General features: G+C 43.6%; 1 protein-coding gene across 1 annotated transcript in view; it reads right to left on the bottom strand.

Moving 5' to 3' along the window:
• Positions 1 to 19,608, bottom strand: part of LOC134929567 (phthioceranic/hydroxyphthioceranic acid synthase-like) — a 38,324-nt gene extending 18,716 nt beyond the window's left edge. Inside the window, exons 1-5 of the mRNA XM_063925158.1 lie at positions 19,551 to 19,608; positions 14,182 to 14,335; positions 12,366 to 12,526; positions 10,191 to 10,394; positions 4,945 to 5,126 (exon numbers count right to left, since the gene is read on the bottom strand). Of these exons, the coding sequence (XP_063781228.1) occupies positions 4,945 to 5,126; positions 10,191 to 10,394; positions 12,366 to 12,526; positions 14,182 to 14,335; positions 19,551 to 19,608 (759 nt within the window). The remainder of the gene's footprint in view (positions 1 to 4,944; positions 5,127 to 10,190; positions 10,395 to 12,365; positions 12,527 to 14,181; positions 14,336 to 19,550) is intronic.
• Positions 19,609 to 25,387: the final 5,779 nt, after the last annotated feature.

The raw sequence follows: 25,387 nt of genomic DNA, 5'->3' as shown, positions 1-25,387 counted from the left end.
CACCTAGACCACTTCAGTTCTTGGGTTCAGTATCCACTCACTCCTGCATTCGCTCACTCAAATACACTTTATTTTTCTGTACAGAAAATTAGGATTCATTCAAGTTGGCAGCTTTACCCCCAGAGGCAATTCAAAAAAATGATTTATACTAAATTTTGTTTTTATACTAAATTTCTTTAGAAACCGGGTGGTTTGGTGCTATTGCAGCGTGGCTACTGTCCCACCTTTAAACTAAACGAACTATTGTGTAATTTGTACTTAGCGACCGTACTTCTTATGCAATTTGCGTAAACACGCGATCTTCCGTGTCTCTTACGCTGCGTACGCAGTCCTGTACTTTGTCCGAGACACGTGTACAAAACCGTACGTCCGCAAAAGCACAAATCACACAATTCTATAAATGTGAGCAATATTAACTATAATCGCTCACTTAACACAACACACAGTTTCTTTCTGTATAAACCTTTACAACTAGGCCAGGCTGCGTGTGTGTCTTACACTTACTTCCTTAACATTTATTTTAGTTTTAACTATATAGCAACAAAAATATCTCCGGTTTCACATAGGTTTAAATGAATCTAGCAATCTGAATGTTATGGCAACAATGTGAGAGAGTATGCAAAGAGTATGGGTGCTGTGTACGGTTTTGGCGCCCAAAAAAAAATTCACAGATTTTAAATAGCTTTTTTCCTGTTTACCTTACGGGCTCTACCAGCATCTCTACAAGCCATACAGAGCAGATGCCATCTAATCAGCAATCAAGCAGGGTTTTCAGCATCCATCGACCAAGAAAATTATACGTAGGATACTTTCTGTCCACCCTTTTGCTGATAGATTACGTCTGCTGTGACCTGTTAGGTAGTAAGTATGTGGAAAACCGGAGAGCCCCCAATTGATAATGCTGATTATCTTACAGGAATGAAAGCTATACCTTATACACACTTAGAATACACTCTACCATGGAACCGCTGCGGCCGCTAAACTTAGTACACACGCTACGTACTTTATACACTGTTTGCGTACGGAGTCCCGTATCACTGTACGGACTTTGCGTACAAACGCTGCGCTGGGGGTACAAAGCGCACACACCCAGAGATACACTTTAAACCTCTACAGTAATGCAATGCAATGATAAAACACTTTTAACCTTAGCAGGGCAATGAAGACACGACACCAGATTGTGATTAAACAGCTGGGTTCCGAAACCACAGCGTATTATTGCTGAAAGGGGTTTACAATACAAATAATACAATACAATATAACAGAGTAAATGGCTACATTCAATGGTACATACGTGAGTAGATTCGCTTGCGCTTCCCGGCGCGGTCCTCGGTCATCTAATAGATAACTTTGTGAGTCTTGTGTCTCTCCAGGCCTGCAGCAAGCTCTCTTTATACAATTCTTCCAAAACTCAATACAATGGATACTGTAATCCCTTTGTCCATTGGACACAGGGATGCACTTTTACAGTACAGGAGAGGTCATAGGTCGGTTTGAATAGGTGGGCGATGTCCATTCCAACTGCTCTTGTGGGTGGTCTCCTCTGGCTTCCCGCCGCATACATAATGTACAGTAAATACAGTTTATATCTATATTCTGCTTCTGCACATAACTATCCGCAGGAACATGCGATCTTCCTCAAACCAACACCGGAATGTTACCCTTAAAATACCCTACAGCTGGATACCAAACACCACCTTATGACCTTGTTCTGTCCCCTCCTATTCTGTAAAGGTGAATCCCTTTGTTCTGAAACCATTTTAACTGCTGTTACTTTCTGATGTGGTGCAGGGGGACTATGTGTACATTGTGCACTATTTGGATTAAATATGTAATGTGTTTTGATAGCTCTCTATGCATTCACAAACTCTACCATAGATACCCATACCACGCGTATACCCATACATACGCAAATTGTGAATATGTGCACGCACGGCAGAACAAGTACACGCGCAGAGGCCATCTGTGTGTAGTTTGTACGTGATGTGTGTACTGCAATATTTTATATATATATACGGCTCTGGAATCTGTATCTGCTATGATAATGCGGCCACAACTTTTTCTCATACCATGTTGTATTGCGCTTAGCTGTGACTTAATGTGCGCTTAGTATGTGTTAAAACAAATTCCTGTCCACACCAGCGATAATATTTTTTAGCCTTCCTTTGGTGCAGATGCAGAATGTGCAAGCCGTGAGACGTACACTTTCTGCACCCCTGTGTTCAGTAGCACCATAAGCGGTTGCAGATGGTCCTATATTTTTACACCATCGTGTCCAACATCGAAAGTGGCACCTACCAATGGCAGATATAGTCTCTCCATCTGAACTGAAAAATGCAGGCCACTTGCACTGGGATCCGGTCTTTAGGTCGACAGCACTTAGGTCAACACTCATCAGGGCGACCACTATTGGTCGACATGCATTAGGTCAACAGAGGTAGGTGTCGACCTAGTCACTGTCGACCTAATGACTGTCGACCCTATGATCCACATCCCTTGCATTGACATGTCTGCAACAGGGTGTTTTTTTCCACTCTCTTCGGGCCATATCCCAGACACCGCCCAGGAACACCCATCACTTTGCCTCATAATGGGGTAGATGTACTCAACCTTGGAGAGCGATAAAGTGAAGAGAGATAAAGTACCGACCAATCAGCTACTGTCATTTTTCAAACACAGCCTGTAACATGGCAGTTAGGAGCTGATTGGCTGGTACTTTATTTCTCTTCACTTTATCTCTCTCCAAGGCTGCATACATCTCCCCCAAACTCTGGTGCCAGCACCTCCATACTTAACAGCAAAATCCCAAATAACCAGCCCAGGAGACCTGTTTTCCCGCTATGCTACATGGATCCGGAAACTTATCCAGGATCCCATGTGTTATCATCCAAAAACGGGACATTTTTCGTCTGCAAAAAAATGGCTATGATCGGATAGCCCGATAATGACCATCAGGTTAGAAGTGCGATATTAGCCTGTTTTTTTTCCAGACAGAAAAGTAACATGGCTAATAGAATACCCCACCTCATTGGATAAATGAACAGGGTAGGTTGAGGAATGGTCTTCAGCTGTCAGAGCCTAAGCTAAAGTTGTCAAATACCCATCCCAAGACTGTCAGCATCGATGTTACTGTGAGAGCGAGCATACAATGTTAAAGAGACTGAAGCGCTTGACTGGTTTCGTCATTGTGGTGCGACTTTATGAAAGGTACGATGCATTTTAGTCCAAGGTTAAGTTTTATATAACCTTTATTAAATCAGTTTAGGTGTTCCAATTAGATCCTTTAGGTCTTGTGGTGAGAGGGCTTGTGTCTCACCACAATTGCCCACATTTCTGTGGGATCAACTCCCACCAAGGGAGAGGAAAATAAGACCTGCACATTCTGCACCTGTAGTAGAAGTATCGAACTCCTGGGTTTACAGGACTTCACAGCTCAAAGTGCCCAGAGTCAGCAGGAAGTCAGAAGCAGGAGAAGGGTTTAAAACTCCCATACACCCACTGCACGTTGCACTTATGCCTGTTAGAGGCCAGCAAGTAGATTGCAGTTTTATAGTGCCAGGGACTGTGGATGTTGGCTGTGCCAGGAGAGCATGGAGGATGGTGGCTGCAGGATGTTGAGCATGGGGAGTGATAAGACATTTACTTTCATTTGTTAATTTTAAGTTATGTACCTGTGTGACCAGGCCCAAGCCTGTGTATGTTATCATACCTCCCAACTTGTCATTTTGGTAAATAGGGACATCCTTGCGCGCCAGAGGCACGTGCCCGAAATTAGGGGCTGTGGCTTCATGGGTGGGGGCGTGGCTTTGCTGGTAGGGGGTGTGGACTCGTGCCAATGCCAATAAAGACACTGTGTTTTACCAGAAAACCTATCTGAGAGTCCTTATTTCCAGTACCCATTTTACAGTCTCTTGTTGTAAAGACATAATTTGTTTAAATCGGCAAATGTCAGTATACAAATGTACATTATCTGAATCTCAATATATTTAGATTTTATATGGGATAATTATGTCATGTCTCAGGTTGTTATATCTATTTATGAAGTTGCTGCTTTATTCAGGATAATATAGACCTGCAGATAAGATGTTTTAGGATCTGGTCAGCATTTTTGGATTACCTGTTCTACAGTAATAATGTGTTCACGTAATTGCAACTAAAGAAGAACTAGACACATAGGCAAATACACCTGTCAGAAGTTGTATTTTTTTTCAACATTCAGTGTTCTACAGTGGTAGAGAAAATAATGTTTTTTACAGAAATCTATTAGAAAAAGTGCTATGATTTTCTCCACTAATACCCCTTTTCCACCAAACTTTTAACCTGGGTTATTGCTGGGTCAACCCAGGTCGAGGTTTGGTGTGAAAGGGTCAGATAATAATTACCCAGGTCGTATTACCCAACCCTGGTAGCCTGCTGTGGCACCGACCCATGTAGCCTTCTGTTTGAACAGTGCGACCTGTGTCATGTGACCAGGGTCACACTAAAAGCATATGGAGAGCCGCATCACCAGCGTTTGGAGATGATGTTATCTCCAAGCGCTGGCAGAGGTAAGATCTGGCAATAACCTGGCGCTAGCCTGCGGTGTGAACACAGCTGTGACATGCTTGAAACCATGTTCATTTACTCAGGTCAGAACCGGGTTTTTGTTGGAAAAGGGGTATTACCAGGCCCTCCCCTTTAACTGCATTCTCTTCATTCTTATGTAAACCTCTTATTTGACAATCGCACATTTTTGCATGTTGCACAATATAAGATGTGTCTAATCTACATTATTATAGCAGCACCCTGGTCTACCCATCTGCTCCCTTGTGAAGGTGTCGCATTTTGCATCACTATTGCTGATATTTGTTGGTCCACAATTGCATGCTAGTGTACAAAGGCAGATTACAGCCTATCTCAGAATAACACAATTGCAAACAAACCATTTTTTTCATCATGAATTACCTTTTTTAGAGGTTTTAGGAGAACAATACCACATCCTTCCCCTCTTCCGTATCCGTCTGCTTTGCTTGAAAAAGGTTTACTTGTACCTTCCGGAGAAATCATTTTTGCTTTACTAAGAGCAACATAGACACGAGGTTCCATAATACAGCTGACACCACCGCAAATCGCCATCTCACAGTCTCCTGTTCAAGCAGAAATTTTCATTTATATCTCAGTTGTTTGTATGCGGTGTGTATATATGTGTGTGTTTGTGTAAGCATTATAGCTGCGATATATAAGGAAATACAGTATCTAAAAAAAGTTGACTTTTACAATTAGTTCACAATAAACACTGTGTACAGCAATGAATGTAGACACTACGGTTACAGTAGTGTGGGAACAGCGGGTGGTGGTCAATGGAACATTTTCGAGCTGGGCTAAAGTATTAAGTAGTGTACCTCAAGGATCTGTACTAGGGCCTCTTCTGTTTAACATATTTATAAATGACATAGCAGAGGGTCTTGAGAGTAAATGTTTGCAGATGACACTAAACTGTGTAAGATAATTAAATCAGATCAGGATGTTGACTCTCTTCAGAATGACTTAAATAAACTGGACGTTTGGGCAGGTTAAGTGGAGTATGAGGTTTAATATAGAGAAATGTAAAGTTATGCATTTTGGGACCAAAAACAAACATGCAATCTATAAATGAAATGGGGTAATTCTTGGGAAATCAGTAATGGAGAAGGATTTGGGGGTGCTCATTGACAGTAGGTTTATCAGCAGTGCCCAATGTCAGGATGCAGCAGTAAAGGCCAATAAGGTATTAAGAGACATGATTAATATTTACAAATACATCAAGGGACAATACATGGAACTGTCAGGCAATTTGCTTATTGAGAGGTCTGGACACAGGACACGCGGTTACACTCTACGGTTAGAGGAGAGGAAGTTTAACACCAGGAAGCGCAGGAAGGGCTTCTTCACAGTGCGGGCAGTAAGATTATGGAATTCACTGCCAGAGAAGCTTGTAATGTCTGACTCAATTGATGTGTTTAAGAAAGGGTTAGACACATTTTTACTGAAAATAGCATCCAAGGATATAATCTGTAATAATAATGTAAGACAGTATCTGGCTCAGGAAAAATAATCCAGTGATACATTATCAGTAAATCAAAATATAGGTTGAACTCGATGGACAATTGTCTTCTAAAGGTGAAAAGAGGTGATGTTGCCCATAGCAACTAATCAGGGGTGTAGTATGTTATGCCGGCGCTTGGAACCCCGGCTCCTGGCACCGGGATTCCGACCGCCGGCATGCAGGCAGTGTGGTAAGCACAAAAGAGCCCCTTGCAGGCTCGTTGTGCTCGCCACGCTGTGGGCACGGTGGCGCACCACGCTATTTATTCTCCCTCCTGGGGTGTTGTGGACACCCCAAGAGGGAGAATAGTTGACGGTATGCTGGCTGTCGGGATTCCGGCGTCGGTATGGTGAGCGCTGGGATTACGACAGGTGGCATATCAAATGCCTCCCACTAATCAGATTAGCCAGGGCTGAAACTAGGTTTTTTTCGGCGCCCGGGGTAAGGCAGTAATTTGCCCACCCCCACCCCCCAAAAAAAAGTAAAAATAAAAAAAGTAAAAAATAAAAAATAATGCAAATGAAAGTTAAAGTCCCTGCTTGTGATACCACTAGACACTACAATCAAGTTAATTTTGTTCTAATTTTATTGATTTGTAAAAAGGGATATTAAGGATTCATAGATTTGAATGAAATCACTTAAGCTGTCCTGAGTGCATCTCCCTCAAACTTATTGCCAATTACTACAGCTAAGACACTCAGCGAACTGGGAGACACAAGTTTCCACGTAGGAAATAAATCCATCTGGAAAAAGGGAAAAATCAGGAAAAATAAAATTTGACAAAAGATTCTGGGGCAGCTGGAAATGTAAATTTGGTACAGACATGTCAAAGCAAAATGTTGAAAAGCTTCACACAGCATCTAGCAACCAGATCTTGGGAATACCTCCATCATTACTTAACACTTTTGTAGGAACAAGAATAGCCAAGAAACCCGCATTATAGGATCTGAAATAGAAAATCTTAAAACTCCTAAACATACCCCAGGTTGTGTGGCTAAGAGACCAACTTAATGCCACTTGGATCTATATATTGGGACCTCCGTCGGCTGCAGGACTTCCAGGATCCAGTGTTCTTGTGAGAACATGCAGCTCCCAAGTCTCCTTCAGCGCTGCCAGGCTCCTTTGACCAGGCAGCGCTGAAGAAGACTCGGGAGCCACGTGTTCTTACTGCAGGACTTCTAAGACTAGGTGTTCTTGCGAGAACACGTGGCTCCCGAGTCTCCATCAGCACTCCCAGTGCCCCCACTTCCAGCACCCGAGGCACATGACCCCTTAGCCTCCCCTCTAGTTGTGGCCATGGATTAGCTCTATCATTTATTTATTGTCTCCCAGGAAATTAGAGAATTAGAGTGGGCCTGATTCATTAATGATTGCAAATGCAAAGCTGCTCGCAGCAGCTTTGTATTTGCAGTCCTTAGCAGTGCAAATGCAGTAGGAGGTGCATACCACCTCCTCCCTGTATCTGCAATGCGACTGCATTTTAGATGAACATCGCGACCAACGTGATGTTCATCTGCAATGGCAGGCTGAGTAAGCTTCAGCCTACTCAGCCTTGTCATCACAGTGCGGCTTGCAGGGCCAAGGTAACTGCATCTCTCAACGCAGGGCCGGTGCAAGGTTTCTCGGCACCCTAGGCAAAACTTCTGTCTACTGCCCCTTCCCCCTACCTGCCGTTCAGATGAATGGCATGCTGCTGGTCTCCCCCACCCCCTGTTTGTTGCATGGCTACTCTCTTCTCCCCATCTTTCCAGTCTGTGTGGGTGCCTGCTGCTCACACCCTCCCCCCCCCCATCTCTGTTAAATGTCTGCTGTTCTATTCCCCCCACAATCTGTGTGCATGCCTGCTGCTCATCTCCCCTCCTCCCCCACACACTGCTGCTCTCCCCCACTTTCCTTATCAAATGCAGGCAGTGCACTGTGCAGCCACCTTACATGCAAGCTGCGATGCAGAGTTGGGACTGAGTAGTCTGTGAAAAGCCTGGAATGAAGATCAGCACCGTATGTCACCCCCAGCCAGGACACCAGGCGCTGTCAAAGTTACTGCTTAGCAGTCGCAGCTACTGTAAGATACGAGTGTCGAGGGGATTGCGGCGGCAGTGAAAGGTAGGACCATACTACCTTTTTCAGGTAGCTGTAGCAGGCCACCCCCTCAGGTCCTGATGCCCCTAGGCAGCTGCCTAAAGCTGCCGAGTGGAAGCTCCGGCCCTGTCTCAACGCAGTCCTTGGCCTCGCCACTCCTGGAAAATGGAGGTGACACGCCCCCCATTCTCCCGAACGTTGGCCGCCCCTGCCCGTCCCTATGAATGCCTCTGCCTGTTAATCAGGCAGAGACATTTGCATTTTAGAGAAGTGATCGCAGGACCCGTTCTGCACATGCACAGAACAGGTTCTGCTGGTGCGCAGTCCTTGAAGATCGGCTAAATGCAGTAAGGATCGCTTTTGCGAATTAGCCCCTATGATTGAATAGGAGAATAGTGGCAAGACAATAGCGTCCTGCTTTAGGCAACAAGTAGCAAGAGCATTTAGCTCTAATGCATTGCAGAATTGAAATAAGATGAAAATACTACTGAAACACACAGATCACTTGTCTAGTGCAAATATTAGTTGAAAGTGATGGTGGCTGTCAGTACTAGTAACTCGCTAGTGATTGGTCTATTGTCCTGCTTAAACTGACATGTGCTTCCTTTGTCTCTCAGGCAAAAAATGTGCTTTTGCAAATGTTTGTGAAAAAAATGTCTCAATTTTTCATGTATATGCAATATACATGTTTCTGTTGTGTGAGGGATTTAGCGCTTCAAATGACACCAAACATGAAATTATTTTGGTTTGAATTTGCTACCACTTCAGGGAGCTGAATCCCAGTATATGGGCCAAAATATGCACACTCTGCATGGGATTTTTTTAAATGGATCTCAGGGGGTAATTCAGACCTGATTGCTGCATACAATCAGATCTGAACTGCGCATGCATCTGAGTGGCAATGCGCAATGGGGATCGCCGGTCAGCGACAGGATTGTGCGAAGGATCCATTTGCATTGGCGTTCAAAAGGAGATTGACAGGAAGAGGCCATTTGTGAGTGTCAACTGTCCATTTTCAGGGAGTGTCCGGAAAAACGCAGGTGTGTCCAAGCGTTTGAAGGGAGGGTGTCTGACGTCAAATACGGCCACGATCAGCAGGATTCAATCGTAATGGCTGAGTAAGTCCTGGGCTGCGCAGAGACTGCACAAAATCAGTTTTGCTCTGCTACACATCCGAACACACACTTGCACATCGATTTAATCCTCCCCCCCCCCCCCCCCCCCTGTAGGCAGCGGCTATCAGATTGCAGGGCAGCAAAAAACGCAGCCCATCAATCAGGTCTGAATTACCCCCTCAGTGTGAGACCATTAACAAGAAAAGGGTTCTTCACAGTAAGGGCAGTAAGGATTTGGAATTCTCTGCCAGAGAAGGTGGTAATTGTTAACTCAGTCAATATGTTTAAAAATGGATTAAATAAATTCCTAGCTGAAAGAAATATCTAAGGATACAGCGTTTAAAAGAAGAAAATTTTAGAGCATGAATTACAGTGTTTATAATGGGTGTGATATGAAGGGTCGATAGTAACTAGGTCGACAGTGTCTAGGTCGACCACTATTGGTCAACAGTAACTAGGTCGACAGGGATGCTAGGTGGACAGGGTCTGTAGGTCAACATGGTCTAGGTCAACAGGTCGACATGAGTTTTTATTTTTTTTGGTGTCGTTTTCTCTGTTTCGTGACTGGGAACCCCAATTAGTGCCCCGTGTCCCCTCACATGGCTCACTTTGCTCGCCATGCTTCGGGCAAGGTTACTATTCCCAATGGTAGTCCACGTGGATCGTTAAGTATGAAAAAGTTAAAACAATAAAAATAAAATGAAAAACTCAATAGTGGTCGACCTAGTTACTGTCGACCTAGAGACCAGATACCGTTTATAATACAGGTTGAACTCGATGGACATTTTGTCTTTTTTCAACCTCATTAACTACTGTATGTTACTATGTTACATCACTATTGCCAGGGTACCAACAGGTGTAACAATAACAACACTGTCTACATTTTTGGTTTGTTTTCATATATACTGTATATAATACACTGTGTTATATACCTTGTCTGATGGCTTGGCAGGCATAGTGTAATGCCACAAGGGATGAGGAACAGGCAGTATCAATTGAAAGGGATGGCCCAGTGAAGTTGAAGCAATATGATATCCTATTTGCTGCTATGCATGATGAGGTCCCAGTTCCATTAAAATGATTGATGTTATCAGGTGAATTATTATAAATACTTTCAGCATCTCTATTCATGAGACCTGCAAAAAGAATGGATAAATATGGAGCATTTTTGGAATGAACCCTCTCTTCATATTTATACTGCCAAACATTTTTTAATGCTAATGTTTGGGTCATTTTGTGTGTTTTTTTTTTAAATAACAGCTGTTCTAAACGTCCTCAATGGCTCTCTTCAGCAGTGTTTTACATGCCTTTATTGTCATTCACTCTGTCATGGTGCAAACCCTTGTAATATGAACGTCAGCTACAGTATCTGAGATTGGAAGGTGAGCTCCAGGTTGTTCCCAGTCCGTGCCTATATTGCTGCATAGTGACTTCAGCTGATTTAATTTGTTTCTGTGCAAGTGGTGAATGTGCACAACATTAGTCTGAAGCCACTGACGCACTTTCATATTTATAATGGGTGCAGTGTGTGCAGGTGTTCAGGGGGCCCCACACCACACACCCTGCACCCATTTTTTTCAATACTTCCCCTCTGGAGACCCACGTCGGCAGCAGCAGCGCTGCTGAAATCACCAGGAAAATGGTGCAGCTGCCATTTTCCCAGTGTTTTGCGCACGTGCAGTAAGTAAATTCCTTAGAAAATGCCCACCGCGCCATTTTCCTATTGTTTCGCGTATGTGCAGTGAGGAAATTGCTTGAAAAATGCCTGCTGCGCCATTTTCCCAGAGACCTGCACATGCACACTAGACTCTGGGACAGCACTAAGGTTCCTAAGTGACCCTAGTGCCAAGAGCTACAGTGCTGCCAGCTAGAAAGGAGGGGGTACAGACATAGCCTGCACATGGGCCTCGTCCTCTCTAGCTGTTACCCTGCTCTGTTGAGTTGCAATGCACACTACTGCAGAGCATCCGATGGCAATATGATACTATGACAGTGCCCAGGGAGAGACTGCTGATGAATAAAAATAACTGAATAAGAATAACTTGCAAATGAAATGCATCTTCCACTGGTCCCAATAAAACAAATTATTAGTATAGAAAAAAATGTGTACTATTGCATTAACACCAGAATGGATTATTGGCACAGGTCTTAAGTTTTGCTCTGCCTACTGCTTTAGTAAAACACAGTCCAAGTGTTTTATTCTCTGTAAAGCGCTGCGGAATATGTGTGCACTATATAAATAACTGGTAATAATAAATAATACTGAACACAGTTTGATATATTACTATGGATAAAATATAAAGAAAATCTGTGGATTTGGTGCACTGCTCCGATTTATGAGAAGTTACAGTAACTCAGGTATGGAAAATCTAAACAGCGAAGCCTCCATCACCTGGAGGACTGACTTTATGGACTGATATAGTGCAACACCTGAAAAAAATACCATCAACAATAGATTTAAATCTTGGTCACTGAGATTGTAGATTTTTCCTTTGTAGCAAGAAACTGTAGAAGACTGGGGCTTTACAAAAGTGTGACTTTAGGTAACTAACATGGCCTCCAGGAATAATTCCAGGTCAAGATTGGTTGGCAAAGGGAACTTCCGACAACCACACAAAAATGCATAAATTCTGCACATGCGCTGTATGCGAAAAAACTTGCTTTTTGCTTCCACGAGCAGAAATCCGTCCCTCTCAGAATCAGGCCCTTGGGTTGCATCTAGGATGTACAGTATTTTATACTATATGGATGGTGTAATGGTTAGCATTACTGCCTCACAGCACTGAGGTCATGGGTTCGATTCCTACCATGGCCCTAACTGTGCGGAGTTTGTATATTCTCCCCGTACTTGCGTGGGTTTCCTCCGGGTACTCCAGTTTCCTCCCACAATCCACAAATATACTCGTAGGTTAATTGGCTCCCAACAAGTATGAATGTGTGCGCGTGTAAATGTGATAGGGAATATAAGTTGTAAGCTCCACTGGGGCAGGGACCGATGTAAATGGCCAAATATTCTCTGTAAAGCGCTGCGGAATATGTGTGCACTATATAAATAACTGGTAATAATAAATAATACTGAACACAGTTTGATATATTACTTGTCTTACCTATAAACACCCCAGTTTTGTTTCCACTGATACTCTCTGTTGGATAGCCTGCATTTTCCAGAGCCCTGTATGTACATTCCAAAAGTAATTTGTGCTGGGGGTCCATAGTCTCGGTCTCTGAAGAATGGATTCTAAACAGATTGTTGTCAAAGTCATTCATTCTAGAATAGAGAAAAAGAGTTTCCACTAAGACTGCTAGCTAACAAATGTGTAAATGTTTTGCATGTGATTTCTAGAGATGTTACACTAAGGATAGATTACTAAGCTGTGATGTGTCAAAGTTACCGATGATCAGCGGCTTTGAAAAATGAATTTAAAATGGTCACTGTAATAAATACTAAACAATTAGTATAATTTAGGATTTATTACAGTTGCAGCTTTTAGCTGCTGATCATTGGCTAGTAAATGTTTTGTTTTGGGTGGCGTGATGCCTTGAAACCTACTTACCAATTCCTCTTGAAGGTCATGGACACTCCAAAATTTATCAGAATTCCTACGGACCTCTGGAATAGTTAGACACCCTTTGCTGCGATGATGCAATTCTCATCAACATAGCCCTATCCCCTCTTTTTGTTGATGCACTTGGTGGTATTGCTTTTGAGTAGAGATGAGCCGTTTTTGTTTTAAATTGATAGCACCTGAACTTTGGGGATCCAAGTGGACTGAGTCCCGAGTCGTGTCTTCCGTTCAGTTCAAAACTCGGATTTAAAAACTGAATCTCAGGTTTTCGATTGCATGTAAAGCTGGGTACACACTAGACGATATGTCATCCGATCCGGCAGGGATATTGGGGGTTATTCCGAGTTGATCGCTCGCTAGCAACTTTTTGCAGTGCTGTGATCAAGTTAATTCTTGGTAAAACTGCGGTTGTGTATGCACCGCATTGCAAAGGTGCATCGTACGGGTACAAAGAGGACCAAGCGTTTGCAGGGCGGGTGTCTGATGTCAATTCCGGGACCAAAAAGACTGAAGAGATCGCAGCGGCTGAGTAAGTCCAGAGCTACTCAGAAACTGCAAAAAACTTTGTGCCGTCAGCTGCAAAAGTGTTCACACACTTGCAAAGCGAAAATACACTCCCCCATATGTGGCGACTATCTGATCGCAGCACTGCAAAAAGTTGCTAGCGAGCAATCAACTTGGAATGACCCCCATTGTGCACATTGTTTAGTGTGTACCCGCTATGTTGCTGACGATGCACTCCCGCACGTATCAGCGACATCCTCTGTCGGCCCTGCATTCATCGTAAGCGAGGGACACGCTGCTGAATTCAGCATGACCACCGCCATTGCATCGTCGCTGCCGTCATGAGGCCCCCTCGCCGGGTCCCGTGTACTGTGTACCCAAGTTACATGCTTTTAGCTGTTTTTATTGATTTTTAAAGAAACCAAGATCCAAAGCTGAACCAAAGACACTTGAAGCTGGTTTCTCAAAACCAAAACACGATGATGATTTAGAACCAAATCCACGGGGGTCTGCACATATCTTTGGAATGCCAAATTATGCAATTCAATGCATCCTTCTAGTGATTAACTTCATCTCCATTTATTGGCAAGTACTGTTTGTTTAAAAGGAACAAATGGTTTCAAATGTTTCCTGAATCATTAATAGAACAGCTAGAAGTGTCCCAACTACTTTAGGATAGATGCCTAATAGATATACAATTATCTCCTTTAAGTTTATGCAAATTTGAAATTCAAATTTGAAATTCAAAGAATTTCTTTAATCAATTGAATTATATTGGAGTATGTACTCAAAGGAATTCTGTTGCATAGTAACCCCCCCAAAAAATACTTATCTGTAAACATAACATACTTACCCCTCTACAAGGGCTGCTCGACGGGTGCATATTTTGCCAGGATTGCTATCATTTGAATCATACCAATTCTTGGTGTTAAATCTTTCCTTTGGTATCTCTATTGTACAGTTTCTTCCCTCTGCAATCACTTTCCAAAAATTATCGATTCCTTCACCTGTTCAGTAAAAATATAGTTTGCAAGATGTAACATAAACAATAAGGGTGGAATTCAATTGTATGAAAAGTCAGTTGGGAGTCTGTTTTTTCCTATCTACCCACCCAACCAACTTTTCAAACATTTGAATTCCCCCCTAAATGTCAAATCTTTAATATCAGTTTATGTATCATCAGTATACACTACAATGTATTCATTATTATAATAATTAATCTTCAACTTATTACGTGCTGTAGAAAATGTTTTTAGTTATATTTATGGTACAGTGCACCTTGTGGCCAACATAAATGTAAAGTATGTGCACATATGTAAATGCATTTCATAAAAAAATAGATATTGTGGTAGTCCATTGTTATCGAGGAGAGTCCAGCTGACCTTCTTTTCCCATTCCTTTAAATCATTTTAGCTAAAATCATAACATGGCACTACTAAGAATTTCTCACTTTTCTCGGTCTAATAGGAGAAAGTCTTCTGTAGTGCCAAATTTCATTACTGCAGAGAAGAGGAACTCTTAATGGCATCAGACAGATTCTATTGAATTAAAACAATATACTGCTGGGAGGGATATGTTTGGGTTTATGGACCAACAATCTGATTTATTTAAATTAACTAATTAAAAAGAATACTCCATGTCCATGTAATATTTATTTCCTTGAATGTCTGCCCTCTTGTCATCCATGGAGTGAGACTGAGAACATAGGGGTTGATGCATATAGTAACCAATCAGTACTGAGGTAGCATTTATCAAGTACACTCTATAAAATGATAGGTAGAAGCTGATTGGTTGCCATAGGCAACTTCTCCACTGGTCCACTTCTCCACTCTTCATAAATTAAATCAACCTCATACTCTTTTTCATCACTCAAGCTTTGGTATCCCAATCCATGTTAATCAAATTGCTCACCACATTTTCCCATCTTTTCAACCTTTAAAATAAATTACTCCTAAACATTTTTCTCCAGCAAAACTCAAGTAATGCAATGTGCTGCTCATTTCAATTGCATTCACATTACTTATATGTGAAATATTTGACTTCTTATCATTTTCCCACGGGGAGATTTATCAAAGCTTGTGAAGAGAGGTAAAGTATCAACCAATCAGCACCTAACTGCCATATTATTGTTTTTGAAAAATGACAATTAGGAGCCCTCCTCCCAGTGTGATGTCAGGAGCCCTCTATAAATTACCAGGAAGTGGAGGAGGAGCCAGTACTAAGGAGTTTCCTGATCAGACAGGAACTTCTCAACAGCCTTAGAGCACAGACCCAACCACTACCCACACTACATGGGCCATTAGATACAAGGTGACATAGTGGCAGGTGTAATATATAAAGTCACATGGTGGCAGGTATTACTTACAATGCACCATGGTGAAGAGGTATTATATACAGTGGAGTGGAGTCAGTGTGTATGAGAAATGTGTGTGTGTTTATGAGACAGTGTAGAATATGTGCAATACACATATAGCACATGTGCATGTTGATTTGCGGTCATGAAACAGATACTAAGTGTACAGGGACTATTTCGACCACATGATGCCAACACTGGGATCCTGACATGGATTTAATGCTACTTACATCATTTTACCCCTGCGGGTGTTATAACTTTAAATTAGAGATGTGCGGCGGGCACTTTTCGTGTTTTGTATTTTGGTTTTGGATCTGGATCCATGCTCATGTTTTGGATCTGGATTGGTTTTGCCAAAACAATATTTTCGGGTTTTGGTTTTGAATCTGGATGATTTTTTTTAAAACCCCCCACAAAAACAGCTAAAATCACAGAATTTGGGGATCATTTTGATTCCACGGTATTATTAACCTCAATAACATTAATTTCCACTCATTTCCAGTCTATTCTGAACATCTCACAATATTGCTTTTAGGCCAAAAGGTTGCACCGAGGTCGCTGGATGACTTTGTTAAGCGACACAAGTGTGCGGCACAAACACCTGGCCCATCTAGGAGTGGCACTGCAGTGTCAGACAGGATGGCACTTTTAAATACTAGGCCCCAAACAGTACCTCATGCAAAGATGTAGAAACAGCACATGATGCAAAGAAAAAAAGAGGTGCACCGAGGTAGCTTGATGACTAAGCTAAGCGAAACAAGTGTGTGGCGCAAACACCTGGCCCATCTAGAAGTGGCACGCAGTGGCTGAATGTTGAAAGTGGACTGCAATTTTATGGGCCACCGAGAGCATCTCCTGAATTCCCTGTCTTTTTTCAAAAAATTCTGCACCACCAAATTAATTGTATATGTAAAACATGGGACGTGCTGGAATTTACCTAGATGTAATGCACGCACAATATTGGCGGCGTTGTCCGATAACACAAATCCCCAGGAGAGTCTAAGTGGGGTAACCTTTGTGCAATGATGTCCTTCAGTTTCCGTAAGAGGTTGTCAGCGGTGTGCCTCTTACAGAAACCGGTGAACCGCATTTTTCAGGACACTGAGGACACTTTTCTTAATGTCCCTGTACAGTTCGGGAATCGCTTTCCTAGTGAAGTGGAATCTAGATGGGATTTGGTACCAGGGACACCCTACCTCCATCAATTGTCTAAATTTCACTGCACTAATGGCGCATGCCGGACGCACGTCTAACACTAACATAGCTGTCTAGGCCTCAGTTATCCTCTTTGCAACAGGATGACTGCTGTCATATTTCATCTTCCTCGTAAAGGACTGTTGGACAGAAAATTGCTTAGCTGAAGTAGTGCAAGTGGTCTTCTGACTTCCCCTCTGGGATGACGATCGACTCCTAGCAGCAACAACATGGCAGCACCACTGGACTTATACGGCAGTACCACTGGACTGGACTTATACAACAGCACCACTGGATTTATATGGCAGCACCACTGGACTGGATTTATACAGCAGTACCTCTGGACTTATACGGCAGCACCACTGACCTTATGTGGCAGTACCACTGGACTGGACTTATACGGCAGTACCCCTGGAATTATACGGCAGCACCACTGGACTTATACGGCAGTACCCCTGGACTTATATAACAGCATCACTGGACTTCTATGGCAGCACCACTGGAATGGATTTATATGGCAGCACCACTGGATTTATGGCAGCACAGGACACCACCACTGGACTGATGCAGCACAACACAGCTACACTGGACTGGACTTAGACAGCAGCACCACTGGACTTATAGCAGCACAGGACACCACCACTGGACTTATGGCAGCACAGGACTCCACCACTGGACTGATGCAGCACAACACAGCACGACTGCAATGGACTGGACTTATACAGCAGCACTAGACTTATGGCAGCACAAGACACCACCATTGTGACTGGACTGATGCAGCACAAGACACCACCACTGGACTGATGCAGAACAAGACAACACTTGAATGACACAAAAGAGCAGGTCGCCACCCCACGCTCTACACCACTTTCCCACACAGACACTGAGGAGACACGTCCTCTCACTACACTCTCCAGGACTGGAGTGAAAATGGTGGCAATGAGCGGCTCCTTATATGGAATCCAAAACCTGCGACAATCCGACACCGGGATGATGACGTTTTGCCTCGTTCTGGTTTCCGAGTCTGGCGGGAAAACCCGAGCCGGACTCAGATCCGAGCTCGGGGCATGATGTTCGGGGGGAGTTCGGTTCTCAGGGAACCGAACCCGCTCATCCCTACTTTAAATGTGCTGCTTACCTAAATTTTTAAGGTTACCTGACTGTATAAGGTTAATAAAGAGATACATTACCCACAGGGGCTACACACACAAATTGAGATTTATCTGAGCTTCCTTGGATAAATACATGCATTTGCTCTATAAAACAATGGTTCATTTCTAGATAAGTAGCACCATGAAATAGAGATTTTCAGGTTTTCATATTTTTTCTTTGATAGACACATTTTATACATCACGATGCCTCAAAGAAGAACACACTATGTAAACAAAGACTAAAATCATTGTAGAATGTATTATTTATTATTAACAGTTTTTTATATAGCGCAGCATATTACGTTGTGTTTTACAATAAAAAAAAGTGTCTGTTCATTGCTTATTGGGACACGTTTATATGTTTCTGCTTTTTGATGGAACCTAATATTTGAACTGTGCTACTCTAAAATTCTGTGTTTGCACCTGGGCAGCAGTGGAGCATGGACAGCGTTCTTCATCAGACATCCAAGCATCTGAACTGTATCTTCACCAGCCAAGAGTATGTAAGAGTTATTATTTTATTTTGGTATTAGGAAAGGATGTTAGTGGTCTGAAGCTTTGCACAATAAGATGTCAAGAAACTCGGCAGTCACAATGCCGACATCGGAATACTGACAGGCAGTGAAATGCTGCCGCCAGAATACCGACGCCACAGACAGGTTTTTCTCCCTCTATGGGTGTCCACGACACCCATAGAGGGAGAATATAACCTGTGGTGAGCGCAACGAGCCACCATGCCCGCAAGGGACTTTCTAGCGCTTGCCCCACTGCCGGCATACTGGTCGCTGGGATCCCGATGTTGGGATCATGACAACCGGGATCCCGGCTGCCGGTAAAGCGTATGTATTCCCTCAATTTAACCACCCATATAATACATGTCAGTCACAAACTTCCTCAGCTAAGAGAAACCTTTATTTGTATTGCACTCTCTTTATATAGTCATATGGGGGTCATTCCAACCTGATCGCACGCTAGGATTTTTCGTGGCGCTGCAATCAGATCAGAACTGCGCATACATATGCACCACAATGCACAGGTGCATCGCACGGGTACAAAGCGCATCGTTGCTGAGCGGTGGATTGTATGAAGAATCCATTTGCACAGCCGATCGCAAGGAGATTGACAGGAAGAGGGCATTTGTGGGTGTCAACTTACCGTTTTCAGGGAGTGGTTGGAAAAACGCAGGCGTGTCCAAGCATTTGCAGGGAGGGTGTCTGACGTCAATTCTGGGCAAGAACAGGTTGAAGTAATCGCAGCGGCTGAGTAAGTTCTGAGCTACTCAGAAACTGCACAAAACTTTTTTGTACAGCCCGGCTGCACATGCGATCGCACACTTGCAAAGCAAACATACACTGCCCTATAAGCGGCGACTATCTGTTTGCAGCGCTGCAAAAAACAGCTAGCGAGCGATCAACTCGGAATGACCCCCATAGTCCTTTCACTTACATTTTAAGAAAAGCAGATCATTGACAAAAGATACAGTACATATATGTTTCATTACAGTACAGCATGTGAACAACTCACCTCCTGGAAAGTTGCATCCTATTCCAACAATTGCAATGTGGTCTTCTAGCTCATCCATTGCACTGATGCTGCAGTCTTATCAGCTTGTCAGACACTTAGAGAAAAATGAAAGAGATTTATGAAGCGTATGTGATCTGTAACTGAAAAGTGTTGGTTTTGCATTGCTACACCTGAAAGATCTGTCTGGCACACACCAATGTTTAGGCCTATTCTCACTTGTGTATCACCCCTCCAAAGAAGAATAAGGAATATTGCATTGTGCTAACTTAATCATGTGTACGGTAATCCTAGATTACGAAGGACAAAGGTGTCTGAAACGCGTTAAGCGTGCTGCTCTCCCGTTTACTACCATTCCATCTCAAGGCTACTTCTGTGGACATCCTGCTGTTATCTGGTTCCGGAGCTCGGTACAGCCTTCCCTAATTAACATCATGGGACAAAGATGATTCTCCACCTAAGTTGCTGCTTATGCCTGAGTGGGATTTCTGACATGCGCTTTTCTCTGTCATGTTTGTAAGTTTGTCTTGTTATTAAATCTTTTCATTTAAAAAAACAAAACGATAATTTGCACTATTATCTTTTTATTTGTGTTTCCCTTTATGAGCAACAATCAGCTCTTGTGCATACAAAAGGGGCACATTTTATTTCAGAGTGTACATCAGTGATCCATTTGGGGGGAAAAAAATCATCTGATGAATGTGAAGTGGATATATCTAAGCTAAACGGTATTATCCTTTTATTATATTGTGGTGCACACGGGTGAACTGGTTTTATCTTTGGAGCACTGGTGCTCTATTTCATTTTTTTTTTTTTTAAATGTTACTAATACCGTAGGAACAAAAACAGGTCCAAATTACACGATTTTAGCTGTTTTATCAATTGTAAAGAAAAAAAACACTTGAGGGTAGTTTTGCCAAAACACAAAAGAACCAAGGGGGTCATTCTGACCTGATCGCACTCTGCCGTTCATCGCAGTGTAGAGATCAGGTCAGAAATGCGCAAGCCGATGGCTGTCGTTGCCTAGCGATCGCCTCTACCTGATTGACAGGCAGAGGGGGTCGCTGGGTGGGAGGGGGTGGCACGATTGCATTTGGCCGCCATTTTCTGGGCGCGGTCCGGCCAACACAGGCGTGGCCGGACCGTTGCGGGGGTGGGTCGCAGCGGCTGCGTGATGTCACACGCAGCCACTGCAACCCGGGCACCGACGAGTAGCTCCCGGACAGCACACAAAAGCTGCGCTGGCCGTGAGCTACTCCTGAAGTGCAAATGTGCCGCTGTGCGATGCTTTTGTTCTTCTGCGGGGGGGGAAAGCAGATATGCAGGGCGGACTAGCCCTGTGCTGGGCGTCCCACCGCATGTCAATGTGCCTGATCATAGCCCTGTAAAATTTTGCAGGGCTATGATCAGGTCTGAATAAGGCCCCATAACCAAAACATGGGGGTTTGTGCATAGCTCTAATTTTTAGTGCATTATAGTGTAAAGGGAGTGCTTGTAGAAGCCTTGGTATTCATGGCTTACGTTATGACCTTAACTGTTTAACCAAATTATGGCACTATCAGTGGCGCACCCAGGGGGGGTTTCCGAGTACCCAGAAACCCCCCTCCACTAAAGAATTTTTTTTTTTTTTTTTTAGCTGCATGAGTATTATTAATGACTGTCTAGCGTCCTCTGCAGCCTGCTGTCTTCCTGGTGGCACTTGCAAGTGCAATAAAAGTTTACTTTATTTTAATTATAGTACATATATATCCATGTGCCTACATATATACACATGTATATACATACATACATATAAACACACACACACACATATGATATATATATATATATATATACATGTGTATATATATTAGAGATGAGCGGGTTCGGTTTCTTTGAATCCGAACCCGCACGAACTTCACTTTTTTTTTCACGGGTCCGAGCGACTCGGATCTTCCCGCCTTGCTCGGTTAACCCGAGCGCGCCCGAACGTCATCATGACGCTGTCGGATTCTCGCGAGACTCGGATTCTATATAAGGAGCCGCGCGTCGCCGCCATTTTCACACGTGCATTGAGATTGATAGGGAGAGGACGTGGCTGGCGTCCTCTCCTTTAGAATAGATTAGAAGAGAGAGAGAGAGAGAGAGATTGTGCAGACAGAGTTTACCACAGTGACCAGTGCAGTTGTTGTTAAGTTAACTTTTATTTAATATATCCGTTCTCTGCTATATCCGTTCTCTGCCTGAAAAAAACGATACACAGCAGTCACACAGTGTGACTCAGTCTGTGTGCACTCAGCTCAGCCCAGTGTGCTGCACATCAATGTATAAAAGCTTATAATAATTGTGGGGGAGACTGGGGAGCACTGCAGGTTGTTATAGCAGGAGCCAGGAGTACATAATATTATATTAATTTAAAATTAAACAGTGCACACTTTTGCTGCAGGAGTGCCACTGCCAGTGTGACTAGTGGTGACCAGTGCCTGACCACCAGTATAGTAGTATATTGTTGTATACTATCTCTTTATCAACCAGTCTATATTAGCAGCAGACACAGTACAGTGCGGTAGTTCACGGCTGTGGCTACCTCTGTGTCGGCAGTCGGCACTCGGCAGGCAGTCCGTCCATCCATAATTGTATAATTATATACCACCTAACCGTGGTATTTTTTTTTCTTTCTTTATACCGTCGTCATAGTCATACTAGTTGTTACGAGTATACTACTATCTCTTTATCAACCAGTGTACAGTGCGGTAGTTCACGGCTGTGGCTACCTCTGTGTCGGCAGTCGGCAGGCAGTCCGTCCATCCATAATTGTATTATTATAATATATACCACCTAACCGTGGTTTTTTTTTCATTCTTTATACCGTCATAGTGTCATACTAGTTGTTACGAGTATACTACTATCTCTTTATCAACCAGTGTACAGTGCGGTAGTTCACGGCTGTGGCTACCTCTGTGTCGGCAGTCGGCAGGCAGTCCGTCCACCCATAATTGTATTATAATATATACCACCTAACCGTGGTTTTTTTTTCATTCTTTATACCGTCATAGTGTCATACTAGTTGTTACGAGTATACTACTATCTCTTTATCAACCAGTGTACAGTGCGGTAGTTCACGGCTGTGGCTACCTCTGTGTCGGCAGTCGGCAGGCAGTCCGTCCATCCATAATTGTATTATAATATATACCACCTAACCGTGGTTTTTTTTTCATTCTTTATACCGTCATAGTCAGGCATACTAGTTGTTACGAGTATACTACTATCTCTTTATCAACCAGTGTACAGTGCGGTAGTTCACGGCTGTGGCTACCTCTGTGTCGGCACTCGGCAGGCAGTCCGTCCATCCATAATTGTATTATAATATATACCACCTAACCGTGGTTTTTTTTTCATTCTTTATACCGTCATAGTGTCATACTAGTTGTTACGAGTATACTACTATCTCTTTATCAACCAGTGTACAGTGCGGTAGTTCACGGCTGTGGCTACCTCTGTGTCGGCAGTCGGCAGGCAGTCCGTCCATCCATAATTGTATTATAATATATACCACCTAACCGTGGTTTTTTTTTAATTCTTTATACCGTCATAGTGTCATACTAGTTGTTACGAGTATACTACTATCTCTTTATCAACCAGTGTACAGTGCGGTAGTTCACGGCTGTGGCTACCTCTGTGTCGGCAGTCGGCAGGCAGTCCGTCCATCCATAATTGTATTATAATATATACCACCTAACCGTGGTTTTTTTTTCATTCTTTATACCGTCATAGTCAGTCATACTAGTTGTTACGAGTATACTACTATCTCTTTATCAACCAGTGTACAGTGCGGTAGTTCACGGCTGTGGCTACCTCTGTGTCGGAACTCGGCAGGCAGTCCGTCCATCCATAATTGTATTACAATATATACCACCTAACCGTGGTTTTTTTTTCATTCTTTATACCGTCATAGTCAGTCATACTAGTTGTTACGAGTATACTACTATCTCTTTATCAACCAGTGTACAGTGCGGTAGTTCACGGCTGTGGCTACCTCTGTGTCGGCACTCGGCAGGCAGTCCGTCCATCCATAATTGTATTACAATATATACCACCTAACCGTGGTTTTTTTATACCACCTAACCGTGGCAGTCCGTCCATAATTGTATACTAGTATCCAATCCATCCATCTCCATTGTTTACCTGAGGTGCCTTTTAGTTCTGCCTATAAAATATGGAGAACAAAAAAGTTGAGGTTCCAAAATTAGGGAAAGATCAAGATCCACTTCCACCTCGTGCTGAAGCTGCTGCCACTAGTCATGGCCGAGACGATGAAATGCCAGCAACGTCGTCTGCCAAGGCCGATGCCCAATGTCATAGTACAGAGCATGTCAAATCCAAAACACCAAATATCAGAAAAAAAAGGACTCCAAAACCTAAAATAAAATTGTCGGAGGAGAAGCGTAAACTTGCCAATATGCCATTTACCACACGGAGTGGCAAGGAACGGCTGAGGCCCTGGCCTATGTTCATGGCTAGTGGTTCAGCTTCACATGAGGATGGAAGCACTCAGCCTCTCGCTAGAAAACTGAAAAGACTCAAGCTGGCAAAAGCACCGCAAAGAACTGTGCGTTCTTTGAAATCCCAAATCCACAAGGAGAGTCCAATTGTGTCGGTTGCGATGCCTGACCTTCCCAACACTGGACGTGAAGAGCATGCGCCTTCCACTATTTGCATGCCCCCTGCAAGTGCTGGAAGGAGCACCCGCAGTCCAGTTCCTGATAGTCAGATTGAAGATGTCAGTGTTGAAGTACACCAGGATGAGGAGGATATGGGTGTTGCTGGCGCTGGGGAGGAAATTGACCAGAAGGATTCTGATGGTGAGGTGGTTTGTTTAAGTCAGGCACCCGGGGAGACACCTGTTGTCCGTGGGAGGAATATGGCCGTTGACATGCCAGGTGAAAATACCAAAAAAATCAGCTCTTCGGTGTGGAGGTATTTCACCAGAAATGCGGACAACAGGTGTCAAGCCGTGTGTTCCCTTTGTCAAGCTGTAATAAGTAGGGGTAAGGACGTTAACCACCTCGGAACATCCTCCCTTATACGTCACCTGCAGCGCATTCATAATAAGTCAGTGACAAGTTCAAAAACTTTGGGTGACAGCGGAAGCAGTCCACTGACCAGTAAATCCCTTCCTCTTGTAACCAAGCTCACGCAAACCACCCCACCAACTCCCTCAGTGTCAATTTCCTCCTTCCCCAGGAATGCCAATAGTCCTGCAGGCCATGTCACTGGCAAGTCTGACGAGTCCTCTCCTGCCTGGGATTCCTCCGATGCATCCTTGCGTGTAACGCCTACTGCTGCTGGCGCTGCTGTTGTTGCCGCTGGGAGTCGATGGTCATCCCAGAGGGGAAGTCGTAAGCCCACTTGTACTACTTCCAGTAAGCAATTGACTGTTCAACAGTCCTTTGCGAGGAAGATGAAATATCACAGCAGTCATCCTACTGCAAAGCGGATAACTGAGTCCTTGACAACTATGTTGGTGTTAGACGTGCGTCCGGTATCCGCCGTTAGTTCACAGGGAACTAGACAATTTATTGAGGCAGTGTGCCCCCGTTACCAAATACCATCTAGGTTCCACTTCTCTAGGCAGGCGATACCGAGAATGTACACGGACGTCAGAAAAAGACTCACCAGTGTCCTAAAAAATGCAGTTGTACCCAATGTCCACTTAACCACGGACATGTGGACAAGTGGAGCAGGGCAGGGTCAGGACTATATGACTGTGACAGCCCACTGGGTAGATGTATGGACTCCCGCCGCAAGAACAGCAGCGGCGGCACCAGTAGCAGCATCTCGCAAACGCCAACTCTTTCCTA

The sequence above is a fragment of the Pseudophryne corroboree genome, chromosome 5, assembly GCF_028390025.1.
Source record: "Pseudophryne corroboree isolate aPseCor3 chromosome 5, aPseCor3.hap2, whole genome shotgun sequence".
NCBI lineage: Eukaryota > Metazoa > Chordata > Amphibia > Anura > Myobatrachidae > Pseudophryne > Pseudophryne corroboree.
The sequence above is the reverse complement of the archived record's forward strand: the minus strand, read 5'-3'. Positions and strand labels throughout refer to the sequence as shown.